General features: G+C 51.7%; 1 protein-coding gene across 3 annotated transcripts; it reads left to right on the forward strand.

Annotated features, from left to right (window-relative positions):
* Positions 1-1067: 1067 nt before the first annotated feature.
* prrc2a (proline-rich coiled-coil 2A) lies at positions 1068-17259 on the forward strand. 3 transcript variants are annotated; one of them, XM_062487216.1, is made up of 17 exons: positions 1068-1195; positions 3501-3652; positions 4811-4988; positions 5530-5629; positions 5780-5861; positions 6020-6163; positions 6353-6624; positions 7076-7161; positions 7334-7482; positions 8125-8227; positions 8352-8538; positions 8753-8845; positions 9059-9602; positions 9736-9992; positions 10757-11048; positions 11185-11398; positions 11535-17259. In XM_062487216.1, the coding sequence occupies exons 2-17, from the start codon at positions 3538-3540 to the stop codon at positions 14557-14559; spliced, it is 5841 nt and encodes a 1946-aa protein (XP_062343200.1). In that variant the 5' UTR covers positions 1068-1195; positions 3501-3537; the 3' UTR covers positions 14560-17259. The 3 variants fall into 3 exon arrangements, with proteins under 3 accessions (XP_062343200.1, XP_062343199.1, XP_062343201.1); XM_062487215.1 differs by lacking the exon at positions 1068-1195 and adding an exon at positions 1202-1454; XM_062487217.1 differs by lacking the exons at positions 1068-1195; positions 8753-8845 and adding an exon at positions 1219-1454.
* The last annotated feature ends 30 nt before the right edge of the window (positions 17260-17289 follow it).

Consider the following 17289-nt stretch of genomic DNA (forward strand, 5'->3'; position numbering starts at 1 on the left):
GGTTAATCCATGTCTGGGAAACTGGGCCTAAAAGTTTAAGTGTATCACAGTCCCATCCCATCCATCCAGGTGAAGGACTGAAGATTACTGTTGGAATGAAGTTGGATCAGTCTGCCTTAATCTAAAAATACCAGTCCTCTTGCTGAAGCTAGAGTGATGTGATACACACGGAGCTGGTGTCAACTTCCTGCCAGCTGTGAATGTGGAAGTGGGAAGGAAGGAGGGAATGACGATGGGGATTGACACATTAGTGTCCCTAAGACCAGAAAGATAGGAATTGTTTGTGTCAGTTCAACTTTGAGCTCTTATTACATAAACTGTGTAAGTTAAATAACACAGAATCAACGCTTTGTTCTGATTGATCTGGCATGCAATAACTCTCCATTTAGAGTGAGTTCACTGACTGCACTTTGATTGAGTTAGTATTAGTTAAATTGCCATATGTTATGGCCCAAAGGTTTTCCCAGATTTTTTCAAATCTGTTTATGTAATGATGTGAAAATCTCAAAATGTTTATGAATTTTTCTGATAAGTCAGTGTGTTCCTTAAATACGAGTTTAATAAATGCACACCATTTCAATATTCACTATTTTTATATAGAAATGTAGCCCTTCCCACACTTCTTTTGATTATGAAATCAACAATTATGACAAAGGGAGCTATTCATGTAATGTGTCTGAATTTCTTTATGGAAATTGTTAATATTTTCTTTAATAACATTCAGAGGGAATGGAAACATTGCTTTTAGTTATAGTTACTTAAAGAAGCAGACCACATTAAAAGCATCATATTTGTGACCCAAATGATTTGGTCTGATCAGGTTGTGATCAGTGTATGAATAAACTATGTGTTTACACACGTTTTACTGTTATCTTTATTAATTCAAGTGTCGGTAACTAGATTATAAGTATTGATATGATGCTGCAAACAATGCTACATAAAAAAAAACAGGGCGTGATTTAAAGAGAAACTATTTGGGAGAAAAAAAATCGGAATATTTGGGCTGATTGGACGAAAATCGGAATCGGAACTCCTTATGATAATTCTGCTCCGCCTTCTTTGCGTGCCCTCCACCCCCTTCTGCACTGCCGTCGCTAGTAGCCGTTGACGGCTCTTGTAGTGACGGATCAAGCCCTCTGTAATATTTTTCTTTTTCCTTTTTCATTTGTTTTTTGGAAAAAGAAAAGGAGTACAAGTAAGCCGATTTACACACATTAGTCTCCAGCATTCTCTACCTAAATTTACATCATAATTATATCGTAGTTTGGGCTGGCTAGCCGACGAACTAGCAACTCGTAGCTAGTAGTAGCTAACCTGCTAGTAAGTCATTGCTAGTAGTAGCTAACTAGCTCGCTGACCCAGCGTGAGCTGTAGCTAGCCAGAAAGCTAACGTGAGTGCTAAGCTAATATATAATTCTGCGATACAACCTCGAGACAAGTCGGGACGAGACCAGGTTAGTAGCTACCAATATTTTGCATTTTTATGTAACTTTAATCAAAATGCATAATTTGGCCACGGTTAGACATCAACATATAGCTAGCTTGGTGGTGAACTAACGTTAGCCTTAACATACGTGTTCTAGTGCACGGTTCGCTAATGTTAGCAAGCAAATTGTATTAATAGTTAGCTGAGCAGTGAACATTAGGGTATGTTTTGGTTAGCTATATATCTAGGCCCACCAAAAGGCATGTTGTTAACATATGAGCTTGGCTTGAATTACATCGAAGCGATAGTTGGTATAAGTCGGTGAAAATTGTGAATTTCACATGTCAGACGTTGAGCGTCTTTAGCTACCGTTCAAGCTAAGCTAGCCGGTTTGTTCTAGCTTCGAATTCGGACAGGCCTACCAACCACACCGCCATTTTGTTTTGTTCTTTCCATATAATTCCTTTCTAAATTACACTGTTCTTGTTTATTTTGTTCAACAATTACCAACCGAGTATACACCTGCTCAATCCAAATTAAAATGGCTATATACACAGTGATTCTATAAGAAATGTGTAGCGTCTAATATAATCATTGCATGATATTGGAAACGCATTATGAAACAACGCAGTGAGTCCCCCTCCCAACGTGAATATGGAGGCCGTATTAGCTAGCTAGTTGAGCTAGCCGTCTGATGCCGATACTAAATTGATGAGGGGTAATCACAGTAGTTATATTGTGGCACCGAAACGCGTGTGTGGTATGTTTAACTGATGTAGTGGTACAACACCGGTAACCATAGTGATCTGGTGCTATGCAATGTTTACTGTATGGCCATGAAGTTCTCTTGTAGCAAGCTAGCCACAAGGCCCTAATGATGGTGTATTGTACTGATGGCTTGTTACTAGCTGTCCTTGTTAATCCCTAAACAACACGTAGCGTAGCTGCTGTAGTTGGCCAGCCACGCCACGGCCTAATTATTTAATCTCTTATGATATTGAGAACTGCTACTGGTCAGTTAATGTAGGAAATAGTGACTCGAATTCAATTTGTTCTGTCTGACATTTATATAATTACCTATCTTACGTCTTCTCTACTGTGGTTCCAAATTATGTCTTGTTCTTTTGTTGCTTAGACAGGTTAGACAAGGTTTAAAGCTACCAAACATTGCGGATGTCTCTACCAAATGGTATAGGCTACCACATGTAAACAGGCCTGATATCATTGTTGATGGAGATAATGACTTGACAGTCGTCTCAATACTTAACTGCCATATTTTTGGGACAACAGTAAGAATGAATTTTGCCAAATAGATTTGTATTTATTCAACTCCTGGGAGAGATGGATAAATAGATAGATACAGAAGTACTTCCTTCATCCGGTTGGGAACATTGTGTGTTACCCATTGTCATGCTAGCGAAAGTTGATCATAATGAAAATGACTAATTGATCACAAACTGAATTAAGAAGAGAAGGTATTAAAATGTGTGTATGGAGGGAGGGGGAGGGGGGGGGCGTCATCTCTTGTAATAGCAGTCAACAGGGTTTTGCTAAACAGTGCAGCGGACCTTAAGGCCAGCCAAATCTTTATGAATTGGACAGATGTCAGTGGATTTTATTGGTGAGCAGTAAAACAAGATCCACACTGGTGTTGCCATGGTGGCACTCCCTTTCAAGGCATACATGGAGGAATATCATTTATAATGTATCTCCATGGCAACCGTGGTTCTTTGCCTTTTCTATAAGTACAGAATTTCCTGCTGGAAGTGCTGGCTGGGGTTAGGATCTCTGATGTAGACCTAGCAGCAGCCATGCATCCAGTCAGAGGACTGGGCCTCCTCCAGGGGCATCAGATTTAGAGCAAAGTCAACTTGCACTAACGTACACTAACGTACACTGTTGGCTGCTGCACAGCAAATGCAAAGTTACAGGCTGGAAGAGTGAGAATCCTGTCGCTGTGTAGAACCCTTTGTCAACTCAACACCACTATTTAGTTGACTCTCACTTTCACCGTACGTCTGGTGTCGGATGTCTAATGTCTCTTTCTCTCACTACTTCTTCTCGGTCTCCTCAGTCTCAGGGCTCACCATACTCAATGAGCGGACAGCGCAATGTCAGAGCGCTCTGGGCAAACTGCAAAGGGGAAGGATGGCAAAACCAAGTATGCATCTCTCAACCTGTTTGAAACCTACAAAGGAAAGAGCCTTGAAGCACAAAAGCCTGTTGGTGAGTATCTGTTGTAGTGTGGAGGGAACTGGAATGATGAAGCTCATTGCCATTTCATTGGTTTTGGAGGTTTTTCTCAGTATTTGTCTCAATGATTTGAATGTATGGATTGATTCTATTATATCTTTCGTATTTGCAGACATGGTATCGAATAAAGACAGTAGATTCTAACTCTGTATTTTTAAAGGGTTCCATTCCATAGGCCATAGTTGAAGTAGATGAGTTAAGGTTATGTCATACTAGCTAGTAACATGGATAACCTCAATTGTACTGAACAACCACATTGGTTGGTAGATTTTGCATTGCTCTGATTATCTTTATTTCCCCCCGCAAGATTAATGCACATAAAGGATACGCGTCAGTACATTTGAGTTTGCAGACCTAGGCTCAAATGACAGAGAGCCATAGAGGCCATAGGCTTATATCAAGAGTGGACAACACAAAGGCTGGCTGGCTAGTTGGCCCTGGCCTCGGTGTGACACAGAGGTCTGCTTGTAATAGCAGTTTGACTGGCGCAAGATCTCACCCTCCATGTTTAATTCAGCAGCTCCCCACCATGTCTAAGCAGCAGCCCCTGTTTCCAAACTGCACCCAACCCACACAGACACACACAGCAGGAGCACCCAACTCTTGTGTGGTTTAGGTCTCTCAGACCATAGGAACAAATGAGGGATTGATATTCAACACAGATAGGCCTACTCTGTTCAGACCGCCACCCAAACACTGGAGACTCTACCCTATGAGTCAAGCAGCATCCTCCATCAGAGTAGAGCAATACATTTACTCACAGCGTTATTTTAGTCTGGGAAACCTCTCAGATACGTATTCAAAGGAAACGGTGGATATGAGGGTGTCTTTGGGCTATTCTCTTCCAATTGTATGGAGTTGTTGAAGCATCTCATTGTGTAGGGTAGCAGCCTGTTAGCGAGCACTGCTGTGGCTGGCATGCCCCTCCTCTCCTCCCCCCCCCCCCCCAGGGTGTCAAGTTACACTGGGCTCCCTGCTAATGACTTCCCCTCCGGTCTCTTTCTCTACCCAACCCCCTGCTTTCCCCCCGCTCTCTATCTCTCCTCCTTCCTTTTCTATCTTGGTCTCTCCCTTTATCTCCGTGGTGTCTCTGCCCTCCCTTTTCTACCCCTTCCTTGCTCTCCACACCAGTTCCCCCCCGCCATGGCCTGCAGTCTCTTGGTAAAGTTGCCTCCGCGCGGCGCATGCCCCCCCCTGCCAACCTGCCCAGTCTGAAGGCGGAGAACAAAGGCAACGACCCCAACGTCTCCCTCGTTCCCAGAGACGGCACAGGATGGGCAAGCAAGCAGGAACCAGCAGACCCAAAGAGGTGAGGTCCCGCACTGCCCCCCGACAAACAGCACCGCATTCTCCAGTCAGCTAAAAATGTCTTCGCGAAGCAATGCGTCTTATGTACAGAAGCCTCCGTTTTAATGTAAAATGTGTTGTGCGCCACTCGAGAACAATCCCGCCTTCCAGATGTCCTGTTCGTCGGAGATGTGGCAGCTAAGGTGTGATAGAGAGAAGGAACACGTTTCAGCTCAGTAATTAGCCATGGTGTCAGAATGACTCCGGCCCATCTGTTGTGGTCCTTTCTCTCATGATCACTCTCTCTCTCCTGATCTCACTCTCTTTCCTTATCACTCTCTCGTGATCACTCTCTCCTGATTTCACTGTCTCTCCTGATCACTCTCTCGTGATCACTCTCTCGGGATGTCACTCTCCTGATCTCACTCTCTCGTGATCACTTTCTCCTGATCACACTCTCCTGATCACTCTCTCTCTCCTGATCACTCTCTCTCTCCTGATCACTCTCTCTCTCTCCTGATCACTCTCTCTCTCCTGATCACCATCTCTCTCTCTCTCTTCAGTACCGATGTATTGTCAGCACCGCAGCCGGAGTCGCAGCAGCCTGTGGTTTCACAGACGCCTGCAGAACCGACTCGTCCGAGAACCCCCCCAGCTCCAGAGGTATCGACGATGTGCACGCACACGCACACAGACACTTACCGCAGGCGCATCTATTTCAACTTGTATAGATGGCGGAGCTATGTACCACAATCCTCCATATCCTATCCCGTCTGATGGTTTTCTCCTTGTCGTTCTGTGTGTCCCTCTCAGGCTCCGGCCCCGGCTTCAGCCCAGGCCGCAGGGGCAAAGTCCTGGGCTCAGGCCAATGTTACACTTGGAGCACAAGGAGATGGTGAGTGGTGTCTCTCTTCCTTCCCTGCTGTGTCTCTCTCTGTGGCCATGTCTTCACAGCAGAGGGACCTGCCACATTGGCGTCTGGCGATAGCAGACCGTAAACCAGACCTGCACATGGCGCCCCGCTAACCTCCTCCCCCTGTTCCCCGGGCTCAGGTGGAAAGGGATCAAACCAACAGTCGCCATTCTCTCGCGAGGAATTTCCCACCCTGCAGGCGGCTGGCGACCAGGACAGGGTTGGCAGAGAACAGGGCACTGCAGATCAGTGGTATGGGCCCGGACCAAGCCTCCGCCCCCCGAGTGAGTAATAACCCTCATCGTAATCCCATTCCGAATGTAGACCTAGGATACATTAATCAGGGCATCCTTGGCAAACAAGCCAGAAAGGGCTTTTGTGTCTTTTGTTGTCACACAGCACATACCTCACATGGTTACTGACCTCTTTCTTCCTCTTTCGTTACTCCCATCTCCCCCCCCCCCTCTCCTCAGACGTTACAAGCTGGCGGGACGGTGGGGGCCGCGCCCTGGCGCCCGCCCTGGCGGGGGAGGGGGTAGCGGAGGGTGGTGCTGGAGGGGCCTTGGTGATGGAGGGGGCGGCGGTCGGAGGGGTTGGCCAGGTTCCGCTTTCTCTCCAGCAGCAGCAGAATCCCTCGTCCCACGTGCCACCTAGGAACCCGCCCGCGGGCAGCCCCTCCCTGCCCCTCCCTCAGCCGGCGGTGGGTCCCGGCTTCCCTGCCTACCGAGGGATCATGCCCCCCTTCGTAAGTCTGTCCGCCTCGCCCCGCTTTTACCCGCGCTCCACGTCAGCTTTTGAGCAAGCCACCTGTAATGCACTGTGAAGCTTTTCATATCTGGAGGCGTTGGCTCGAAAGGAAACATCTGAGTCATCTCAGTATGAGAAAAGTCCTACACTTTAATACTGCACCACATCTGTATATGATACGATACCACATATTGTTGCACAGATGGTGTTTGACTCTTTTTGATATATATATATATTTTTTTAAAGCAATGGGTTAGGGTCAGTCAATGTTTTTTGTAAAGTAATTCCTCTGTGAGAGGAGAGAACAGCAGCGTTGCTGGGTGACAGGCCTGTCTGCTTCAGCCTTTCACTCACTGCTCTGCTCTCTGCCTTCACATCTACACAGCCTTACCCTGACTGTTCCTGAGCTTGTTGCTATCTAAACCTGTGTTCCTTTCTCCCTTTCTCAGATGTACCCTCCCTACCTGCCCTTCCCGCCTCCCTACGGCCCCCAGGGGCCCTACAGGTTCCCCCCACCGGGAGAGGCAGCCCCCAGGTGAACAGAGCCCCCCCCCCTTTTTACACTCACACATTTATACATTTGTAATAAACAATAAATGACACCAGGTGAAGGCTTTTAACTGAACACACAGAGCCATTATGTAGAACACAGCCTAACTTACCATATTTGCCATCCTCCTGTCTCCCCGCTCCCCTTACCTCTCCAGGTTCGCTCGTTCCCAGGGCGGCCCAGACGGGAGGCCCCAGGGTGGGCCACGTGGTGGGGGAGAGGTGGTGAAGCGTCCCTCCATCCTGAAGCAGGATGACCTGAAGGAGCTGGACGAGCTGGACCATGATGGAGACGAGGGCTGGGCAGGTGGGTGACCTCCTGGGATACCTCCTGGGATACCTCCTGGGATCTGGGCTTTAGCTCAACTGTTGTTGCACGTGATGAGCTCCATCAGTCAACGTCGATGAGTCCAAAAGTTGAAATGGCCTTCACTTTATGGTTCTGTATCATATAAGGGAAAGCTAAACAGATGCCAAAAAAGCTACATCTTACATATAGAAACCCTCCTATCCTCTTGTTTTTGAGATACTGTCAGAAAACCCCATCTATTTTCGATGAGAGGGAGGTTGATTAAAGTTGATCTGTTAATCGTGCTGGTGCTGTTTTAGTGCTGCTGCGCCTGAATGATTCAGTAGATGATGGATGTAGAGGAGAGTGAGAGTGATGTTTGCCAACAAGCGCCTCCTGTATGCAGCCTAGCTCTCAGATTTCCTGCTGCCAAGCCAAAGAGCTTCCACTGCATCGTCTACATGCAGCTCTGGGGGGGGGGGGGGAGACAAGGATCAGGTTTGTTACAGTGGGGAGAGGGGGGGGAGAGAAAGATGAAGAGCATGCATTGTTTAATGTCCTCCTGGTGCTGCTCGCGTTGCGTGAGCGTGTCGCCATGGTACGATGGCGCGTTGAGCTCGCTGGTGGCGTAACGTGCCCCAACTCTCGCCCCGTCCACAGGAGCTCACGAGGAGATCGACTACTCGGCCAAGCTGAAGTTCAGCGACGACGAAGGGGAGGACGAGGGGGACGAGGAGAGGAGCGAGAGCAAGAACGGAGCGCGGTAAGGAGGCGCCGTCGGGTCAGAGGCATGTTGGGATGTGTGCTTGTGGAGAATGACTATCTAGTAATGGCTGTTATATTGACACGTGCCCCTCCCTCCTCCTCCTTGCTGTCCCCGCCCACAGGGACCACCAGAGGCCCCAGGACGGCCCTCCTCCAGGCACCCGCTCGCGAGCCTCCGACAGCGGGGGCGACAGTCGCCGCACCCCTCCCACCACCGACGGCCCCCCGCCCCCCTCCAGCAAGCCAGGCTGGGCCGAGGAGGGGGGCAGCGGCTGGGGGGGCCAGGGAGGTGCCCCCACCTCCTACCAGGTACACCTCTCCACTGACACAGGGCCTTTTTTGAGAGGCAGCTTAAACGCGCTCAGGAAAGATGGAACACTCGATAGGGTAAAAAAACCAAACAACAAACCAAAAAAACCCAGGTCAGGGTGAGGAGAGGAGAAGCGGGGTAGTAATGAGGTATGTGTGGTGTGGAAACTGCATATTTAGCCTGGCTAACTGCTGTGTGCCTGCCTGTATACAGGGACGTAGGCTTGGGCTGGGTGGTCCCCGGGAGCAGCCCTCCCCCCCACCAGGGCCTCTCCTCGGACAGGGGCCCTACTCCTACTACCGACAGGTATCTGGGGGCTAGGGCCTGGTAGACATGCACCCATCCATACGGTGTTCATTCGTGATGCATTCCTCCCATGACATGACGTCCGTTGCTTTACGTTTCTCGTTGCCCACTTGCTGTTGTCTCAGTCGTAGTCACACAAAGAGAGGGATTGATGCTAGTGCAGCTCGGTGTTTCCGTATTGCCTTTCCTGACGTGTGTGTGTGTGTGTCTCAGGACCGCCCTCATAACCAGGCTGGCCCAGTCGCAGGCTCCGGCCCTGCCGCCCTGCCCGCAGGGAAGTCCGCCCCTCCCCAGCAACAAGCCCCGCCCCAGGCCGGAGGCCCCACCCCTCCCCCCCAGGCAGGCCTGCTGGCTCCGCCCCCGGGCGAGGACGAGGACGAGACGTGGCGCCAGAGGAGGAAGCAGTCCTCCACGGAGATCTCCGCCGCCGTGGAGCGAGCCCGCCGCCGCCGGGAGGAGGAGGAGCGCAGGATGGAGGAGGAGAGGCGCGCGGCGTGCGCCGAGAAACTCAAGAGGCTGGACGAGAAGCAGCACCTGGGGGGCGGCAGCAAGCCCCCCAGCCTGGACGGCAGCTCCACCGCCGCCACGGCGGGCAGCCCCAGCCCCTCCCTGTCGGCCTCCTCCCCCAACATCAGCCAGCCCCCGTCCCCCTGCGTGGACCCAGAGGAGCCCCCCTTGCTGTCCGTTCAGCCAGGAGCAGGGCCCGGCGGGGATAGGCAGAGGGCGAACAGCAACAGCAGCTATGACTCCAACACTGGTGAGCCCTGACAGAGTGCACCCCCGTGACTGACCTCATACCCTCCGCATTGACCATGTGATCTCTTGTTTGACAACCCCTTGTATTTTGAGCGTTGCTATTAACGACCATTGTCCTGCGCCGCCTCTTCCAGACACCCAGCCATGTCCCCAGCCCCCAGTGCCCCAGCAACAGCAGCCCCTGTTGGAGGCCCCTATCGCTGGGGAGTGCAAGGAAGAAGCCCCGGGTGGCACTCACCCACGTAGCGGAGGAGGAGGAGCAGGGGGAGGAGACCCAGTGAAGGGGGAGAGTATTGGTGGAGGAGCTGGTCGCCAAGCCAGCGGGCTTCCTGCCCAGGGATACTCCAAGTACCAGAAGTCCTTGCCCCCTCGCTTCCAGAGGCAGCAGCAGGTGAGGAGGATGTTCTCATTCCATCTGGATCCCTTAGCAGTTCAGCTGTCTTCTTCTGGTCATTTCACACCCACCCCCTTTACCTTCATTGGCTTTACTGAGTCATTGTGAGCACAGCTTGGTGGATTTTTCAGATGTCTAAGCAGTCCTTGTTTGGGATATTTTCCCCACTCATTGACTGTGTTGTCGTTCTTCAGAGCCTCCTGGAGTTCATACTCTGTCCCAGACTGGAACGGCTTCATGCTCTGATCAATAACGACAAATCAATGTTTTACCAGAACAGTCCCCACACAACCGCACTGCATTGCAGGCTTGGTGGTATTTGTGTGATTCAAAATAGTCAAAGATGAGTCAAATGTATTTATACAGTTCCACACTCAATCAAAGGAATCATGTCATATTTTAGCAGACACCTATATAGCCATATGCATCTAGAGCAGATGTATTTCTAGGTCCAGTCCATCAGTCCGCCCAGTGTTTGTGTGCCATCAGCTTCCTGAGCCTCGTGTAGTAGTATTATTTATTCACCATACATTGATCAGCTAGCTACCTTAATGGAGAGATTATTTTTTGTTCCCCACACCTGGCAACTGAGAAGCAGCCGCTCTAAGACGTAGCTCAGAACAGAACCTCCGAGAGACTGTGGAATCATACAGCTGCTGCCTCATATGCACTGTTTGTACGTTACTTTGGAAAGAAGCGTCTGCTAAATGGATAATAATGTGATGTGTGTGTGTGTGTGTGTGTGTGTGATGTGCGTGCAGGAGCAGCTCCTGAAGCAGCAGCAGCAGTGGCAGCAGCAGCAGCACAGCCAGGTGAGCCAGCAGGGCCCGCTGCCTCCCCAGCCCCCGGCCCCCCAGGGGCCCTCCCCAGGCTCCACGCCCCAGCCCTGCCCCAAGCAGTCCCCCCTCTACCAGCCAGGCTCCATGGGGCGCCCCCCACCGCTGGCCATGAACTTTGACCCCCGCTGGATGATGATGCCCTACATGGACCCCCGTATGATGCAGGGCCGCCCCCCACCCATGGACTACTACTCCACTAACATGCACCCCTCAGGTGGGTCTACTGGGGTCATCTCTGTGGCCATCTTACACAACCAGGAAGCGAGTTAAATAGGCCTTACTGATGACAAGACAATTGGTGACAGTGTGTACCTGTTTTCCTAGCATTGTAACCTGTTTCTGCGTTGCAGGTATGATGGGGCGGGAGAGGTCTGATTCAGGGGGCTCTGGTTCAGATCCCTTCGACAGGCAGCAGCACCCTGGACACCCGCACCGCGGGACTCCCCCCATAGACCCGAAGCTGGCCTGGGGCCCAGAGGTGTTCCCTGGGGGTGTGGAGGGTCGTGGACTCAGCTCCCCCCTCAGGCAGAAGCAGGAGGATGAGGATATGAGCAAGGGGCCCAGGTATGGATATATCATGTGTCATTCTGTAAATATATATATTCATTTTTTTCAGTCCAATATAATCTTTTTGATATGGTTTTATAATTAGCATCCACATCACGGTTTCCCTCCAACTCTCTCCCGTCCCCCTTACTAGGAGTGACACCCCTCCAGTGCGCATGCGAGAAGGAGGCCCAGGGCCCATCCAGCAGCCCAGCTCAGCCTCCGGCTCCTCCAACCAGACCCCACCCCCGGTGGGCAACCAGGTGGGCGGGCAGGGTGGCAGCCACCACCCCCATCCCCACCAGTCCTTCATGGGTGGCCGGGGCAACTACAGCAACTTTCCTGACAGTGGCACCCGGATGCCTCCCCACCAGCAGCAAAGAGGCAGTGGGGGGGGCTTCAGCCACCAGGACGAGGGCCCCCCTAGGGGAGGAGGCCAGCAGGGCCAGATCTGGGGCACCCCCCACTACGACCGCAACGGGCGCGCCGACCTCTCCCCCCTGGAGAGCAGCTCCCACCTTCACCACCACCACGGCCACCACCCCCACAACCCCTCCCACTTCCACCTCCAAACACACAAGCCCGAGAACGGCCGCGAGCCCAAGAAGGGGGACCCCTCCCCCCCGCTTCACCAGCCGTCCCTGTCCTCCTCCTGCTCCTCCTCCTCCTCTTCATCCTCGGCCAGGGAGGATGGCAGCGGCAAGGCGGCCCTGCATCACCTGCCCACCCAGAGGGAGCACGAGACTCACGGCGGAAGTGGAGGCAGCGTGAAGCAGGACAAAACCACCCCCGGGCACGCTCACTCGTCCTCCCAGTCGTCCGCTCCACCCCCCTCCCAGCACCCGCTCCACCCCCAGGCCCAGCCCCAGCAGCAGGGCTCCCAGCAGCAGCAGCACCACCACGCCAAGCCCAGAGAGGGCCTGAGAGGACGGGAGCAGAAGACTGAGACCCAGTGGGGGCCGAGGCCCGGCTCCAGCAACACACCCGGGGCCTCTTCTCACAGCAGGAGGGCCAACGCCGCAGTGGGTGGGAGCGCCCGAGGGGAGGATTCAGCCAATCCCTCGTCCGACCACAAACCTTCCAGCCAGTCAGGGGGCAGCAATGCCAACAAGAGGGCGGGGCCCATTAAGAGGCCCGTGCTGAAGGAGATGAAGAGGGAGGGCGGAGAGGGCGAAGGAGGAGAGAAGCCCAACGCGGGGGGATCCGGGAAGGACAAAGAACCGGACAGCAGCCAGCCACCGTCGGCTAAGCAGGACGCCTCCTCAGGCCCACAATCCTCTGCTCTGTCTGGTAAAGACGACGCGGCGCAGACCGCCAAGCCACGCAACGGCGGGAAGGACCGGCCCGCAGGAGGCGGAGGTCCAGGAAGAGGGCCCAAAGATGGGGACAACCCTGCCCCCTCCTCTGGGTACTCTGGCCCCCCCTCCAGGAGGGAGAGGGAGCGTTCCTTCGAGAGGGGCGGGGCGGCGTCCTACTCCGCCAGGGGCAGCCGAGCCAGCCGGGGACGCGGGGGCGAGTTTTACGGCCGTGGGCGAGGTTACCGCGGGACGTATGCGGCCGGCGCGCCCGGCGGGAGCGTCAGCACCCGAGGCAGGGGCGGCGGCCGTAGCAGCCGGGACTACCGGCCCTCCGTGGGTACCGGCTACCACCAGGAGTTCAAAGGTGAGACTTCGGGGGGGCGGCACGGCCAGGAGAGGTCGCAGCCCAACCTGGCGCGCGCCAGGAACCGCAGCGAGACGCGCAGCGAGGGCTCCGAGTACGAAGAGATCCCCAAAAGGAGGAGGCAGAGGGGCTCGGAGACGGGCAGCGAGAGTGCAGCCAGCGACCTCGCCCAGTCTGACAAGGAGGACCGCAAGCCCAGCACCAAGAACGGCTCCGACGGTATCCCCGGTGGCGGCGGCCCAGCCAGAGGCTCCCAGGCCAGGGTGTTCACCCCCAGGGGAGTGCCCTCCAGGAGGGGCCGGGGCGGAGGTGGTGGAGGAGGAGGGATCTATAGGAGCGGGGGAGGGGGAGGAGGTATGGCCGGCGCTCACAGGTCAGGGTCAGGCTCCGCCTCCCAGGGCTGGTCCTCGAAGCCGTCGGCCTCTGTGCGAAAGCAGCAGGCACCATCTCAGTCGTCCGCCCCCAAGGAGCCGGGCCGAGGGAGTAGCGGGGACAAGAAGGAGAAGGCAGCTGATGGTAGCCAGGCCCAGAGCCAGGGAGCCAACCCTCCACAGTCCCAGTCCGCCCCTGCTGCCACTGCTCCAGCCCCACAGGGCTCCGCTGAGAACGGGGGCATCGGGACCCAGCAGTCCTCAACCAACTCGACCTCTACTTCCAGCGGCCCCCTTCCGCTTCCTCTGTCGGGCTCAGAGGGGCGTGGGTTTCCTCCTAGGGGCTTTGAGCGCCCGCCTCGTCGCCGGCGCCACGGCCGCTCCCAGCATCAGCAGGATAAGCCGCCGCGCTTCCGCCGGCTGAAGGAACGAGAGAACGCCGCTCGCATCAACGGGGGCGTTGGGGTCATTGGTGGAGGGAGACCCTCCTCACCTTCCCAGAATTCTGTTCAGGATACAGACTGTGTCCCCAACACAGCTCCCACAACTGGGAACGCCCAGAACGCTAACCACAACGCCACAACGACTACAAACAACAACAGCGCCAGTGGCCATCTTGGCAGTGCTAATGTGAATTTGAACAGCCATCACCACCATCACTACAACCAGGGCAATGCTGGACAGTCTCAATCTCAGCACCACCACAACCATAATCCTGTAGGGGGCGCCAAATCCCCGGACTTCTCCAACCATAACTCGGACCAGGCCAACGAAGAGTGGGAGACGGCCTCGGAGAGCAGCGACTTCACCGAGTTCCGAGAGAGAGAGGCAGGAGGAGGGAAGTCGTACTCTTCTCACCATCACCACCACCCAACAGGCAGAGGAGGGGGAGGGGGCGTTGGCGAACGAGAGATGACGGCGAAGGAGTCTGCGGCGAACAAGAGAAGCTTCTCTAGCCAGCGCCCTGGGATGGAGCGTCAGAACCGCAGGGTGAACACAGGAGGAGGAGGTGGAGGAGGAGGAGGTGGTGGAGGAAGGGGTCCGCGAGGCCCGCCTGGTGGGGGCGGAGGAGGAGGAGCAGGCAACGGAGGAGGCAACCGGGGAGAGAGGCGTGGCAACTGGCCTTCCCCCAAGAACAGGAAGTGATGGAAGATCTGGAAACATTTAGCATCCAACCCAACCCCCAACTTCTTTTAACGTTTTGTTTATCATCTTTCATCTCTTATCTCATACCCTCCTAACCATTAGCACGTTATTGTAGGACACCTAGTGAGGTGTACACATTCACGTTAGCCCCCCCACTCCCCCCCTCCTATCTGCTGTCTACCGTCCGTTTATGTAAACCCTTTCTTTGCTCCGTTAGCCTCCTCCATTCAGTCACCCCCACCCCCTACATCTCACTCCTAGATTCTGCAGGCACCAGGGTTTCTTTGAACCTTTTTTCGGGACTGACAGCATTTGAGAACACGTACGCATTTACATCTACAAGCACAAAATGACGTAGACATCCACCAGTCAACGTTTTTGCAGACAGTGTGACATGAAAATTTGTTGGTTGAATTGGCAAACTAAGAGATGGCAGATTTTTATATTTGTGTGTGTGTGTGTGTGTGTGTACCACGCTTTGGGCTGGGGTGGTATCAGGTGGGCTGTTCTGCAGCAGCTTGCTCCTGTGGCTGGTTAGGAGTGCAGGTTCTTTCAATGAGAACAATTGTACCATACTATATATTTTTCTTTCTTTCCTTGCTGTTTTTTTCTTTTCTTTTTTTCTCATTTGTCTGTTTTGGTTCAGCCTCCTTCCCTTATAAAAAAGTTAGGGGTGTGTATTTTTTTTTCTTCTGCAACGCAGGTCATTAAAATCCCTTTTTATACAATCTCCCCACCTCCCTCTGAGTTTTTTGCTCCTGACAAGAAGTACATCTGATTACTGTGACAAGATCCTTTTGAAGTACTACTGCTCACTCACTCATCAATCTCATCTCTATCAATGTCTTTGCTGCTTGTTCAGAAATAGACCGTGTGATTCTTATTTTCCATTTTGTTGACTAGACTTCCTCTGCTAAGTCTTTTTGTTGCGTTGGGTCCTGTTATACAAAGTCTCTCTTAGCCTCATCGTAGCATCCTCTCAACCTGCAGCAGGATCCTCACACTGCAAATGGAGAGGTTCTTTCCCCTGAAAGACATGTTTTCCCTCTTGTTCACTTTCAAGTTTGTTGTTTACCCTTATCAAGACTGAATTGATAGCTTGAATGCTTTATTTTAAAAACCATTGCCTCTTTTGACTACCATTTCAAAGTTTTTTTTTCCCCCCACCAATTGAAGCAAAATAAGTTTGATATGATGTCATGGCGAAAGAAGTAAATACAAAAGGTTTGGCTTAACTATTTACTGTTTAGGAAATGTTTTATTGCTTCGGTAGAGAAGTGTCCACTTTAAGCACTCCTATATAGTATAAAGACCTGGTTGGTGTTTGTTTATTTAATGAGCCAAGTTACACACGATGCAGCAGCAGAATCTGCTGCCTGAGTGTTGTACTTCTGTTGTACTATTCGATCTGCTCTGCTGTTCCACTAGCAGGAATGTTCACTTCTCAGACACATCCACATTGTGCTGTGTGTGACTCCTCAGAGAAAGAGGGACAGGCAAGCTCCACATTTGGGGGAAGTATTTTCAAAGCGCACATTACTTCAAGATGACCGTTTAAGTGAGGAGTCGACACAAAAGCTCTCTATTGAACTGAATACTGAACTTGGAAGGAGGGGTGGCATAGAGGAGCTAATGGGGCCACCCACCCAACATGAACCATATTTCCAAACATCATCTGCAAGGAACAAAAGCTATCCAAGAGTATTACAGGAAATCCTTTTGTATCCAAGCTTGATGCACACAGGTGTTGTCACACACAACTCACAAGATGGCACACCGCTTGATTTGAGATAGTGACAGGACAACATCAGTTGAACTAGATCAATTTTAAATGTTTTCTTTTTTCATCGGCATACATTTCACTGCTGTAAGTTGGGGTTTGTTTGTTAAACGACGGCCACAGTTTTAAAGACTAGCTTTGGGATATGAATAGGGCTTTTGATTGAGTATGATCTGTGTGTGCGTGCTTTTTCTGGTGTCTACAAAAACTTGAGGGGTGGAGAGAGGGCAATGTGGATGGCAAACACTCTTGCCTTGTTTGCGCACACTTGGTTTTAACAGATATTAGGACTATTCTACATTTTCTTACATGCATTCAAGAATATTTAAATGTGTATGTGTTTATCCAAATGAAGTACACGCAGGGGACAACTTCCTGTTTTCCATCTCAGTGCATTTACATTTCTAGCATACGCAAAAAGCAAGCAAATGAAGTGGGGTTTTTTTGTTTTTCTTTCCCCTAAAACTTCCACTAAGCATGAACACGTAAGGGTGGAGCCTGCCTTGCCTGCAATACATTGGTAGCCATACACCTGACACGGGCTCTGAAAAGCCCTCCATTTTTTCTGAACTTCAACAGTGGTGTACTCATATTATATGTACCCATGTTTAATGAAAAAAAAAATGAAAAGTGTATTCCTGAAATATTCAAAGATTGTACTATATTTCCAGCATTACCAAGGTACCTGGAGTGGTTCAAGCTGATTAGCATTTATGGTTTATTAATGGAACCGTAATATACACACATGTATGTATATTGGTATGTATCTAAGTTTTGTCTACCCCAACTTACATTCCCACCAACAAATGTTGCCATTTTTTAAGTTCAAGGGAGCAATGTACAAGCAGAGAAGTGTCTTATTATAATAAAATTATACAGAGGAAAAAAAAAGTTAAATAAACTTCTTTTGTTTTAATGGAGATATCTCATGTCTGAATTTATGATCAAAT

Source organism: Osmerus eperlanus, chromosome 20, assembly GCF_963692335.1.
Source record: "Osmerus eperlanus chromosome 20, fOsmEpe2.1, whole genome shotgun sequence".
NCBI lineage: Eukaryota > Metazoa > Chordata > Actinopteri > Osmeriformes > Osmeridae > Osmerus > Osmerus eperlanus.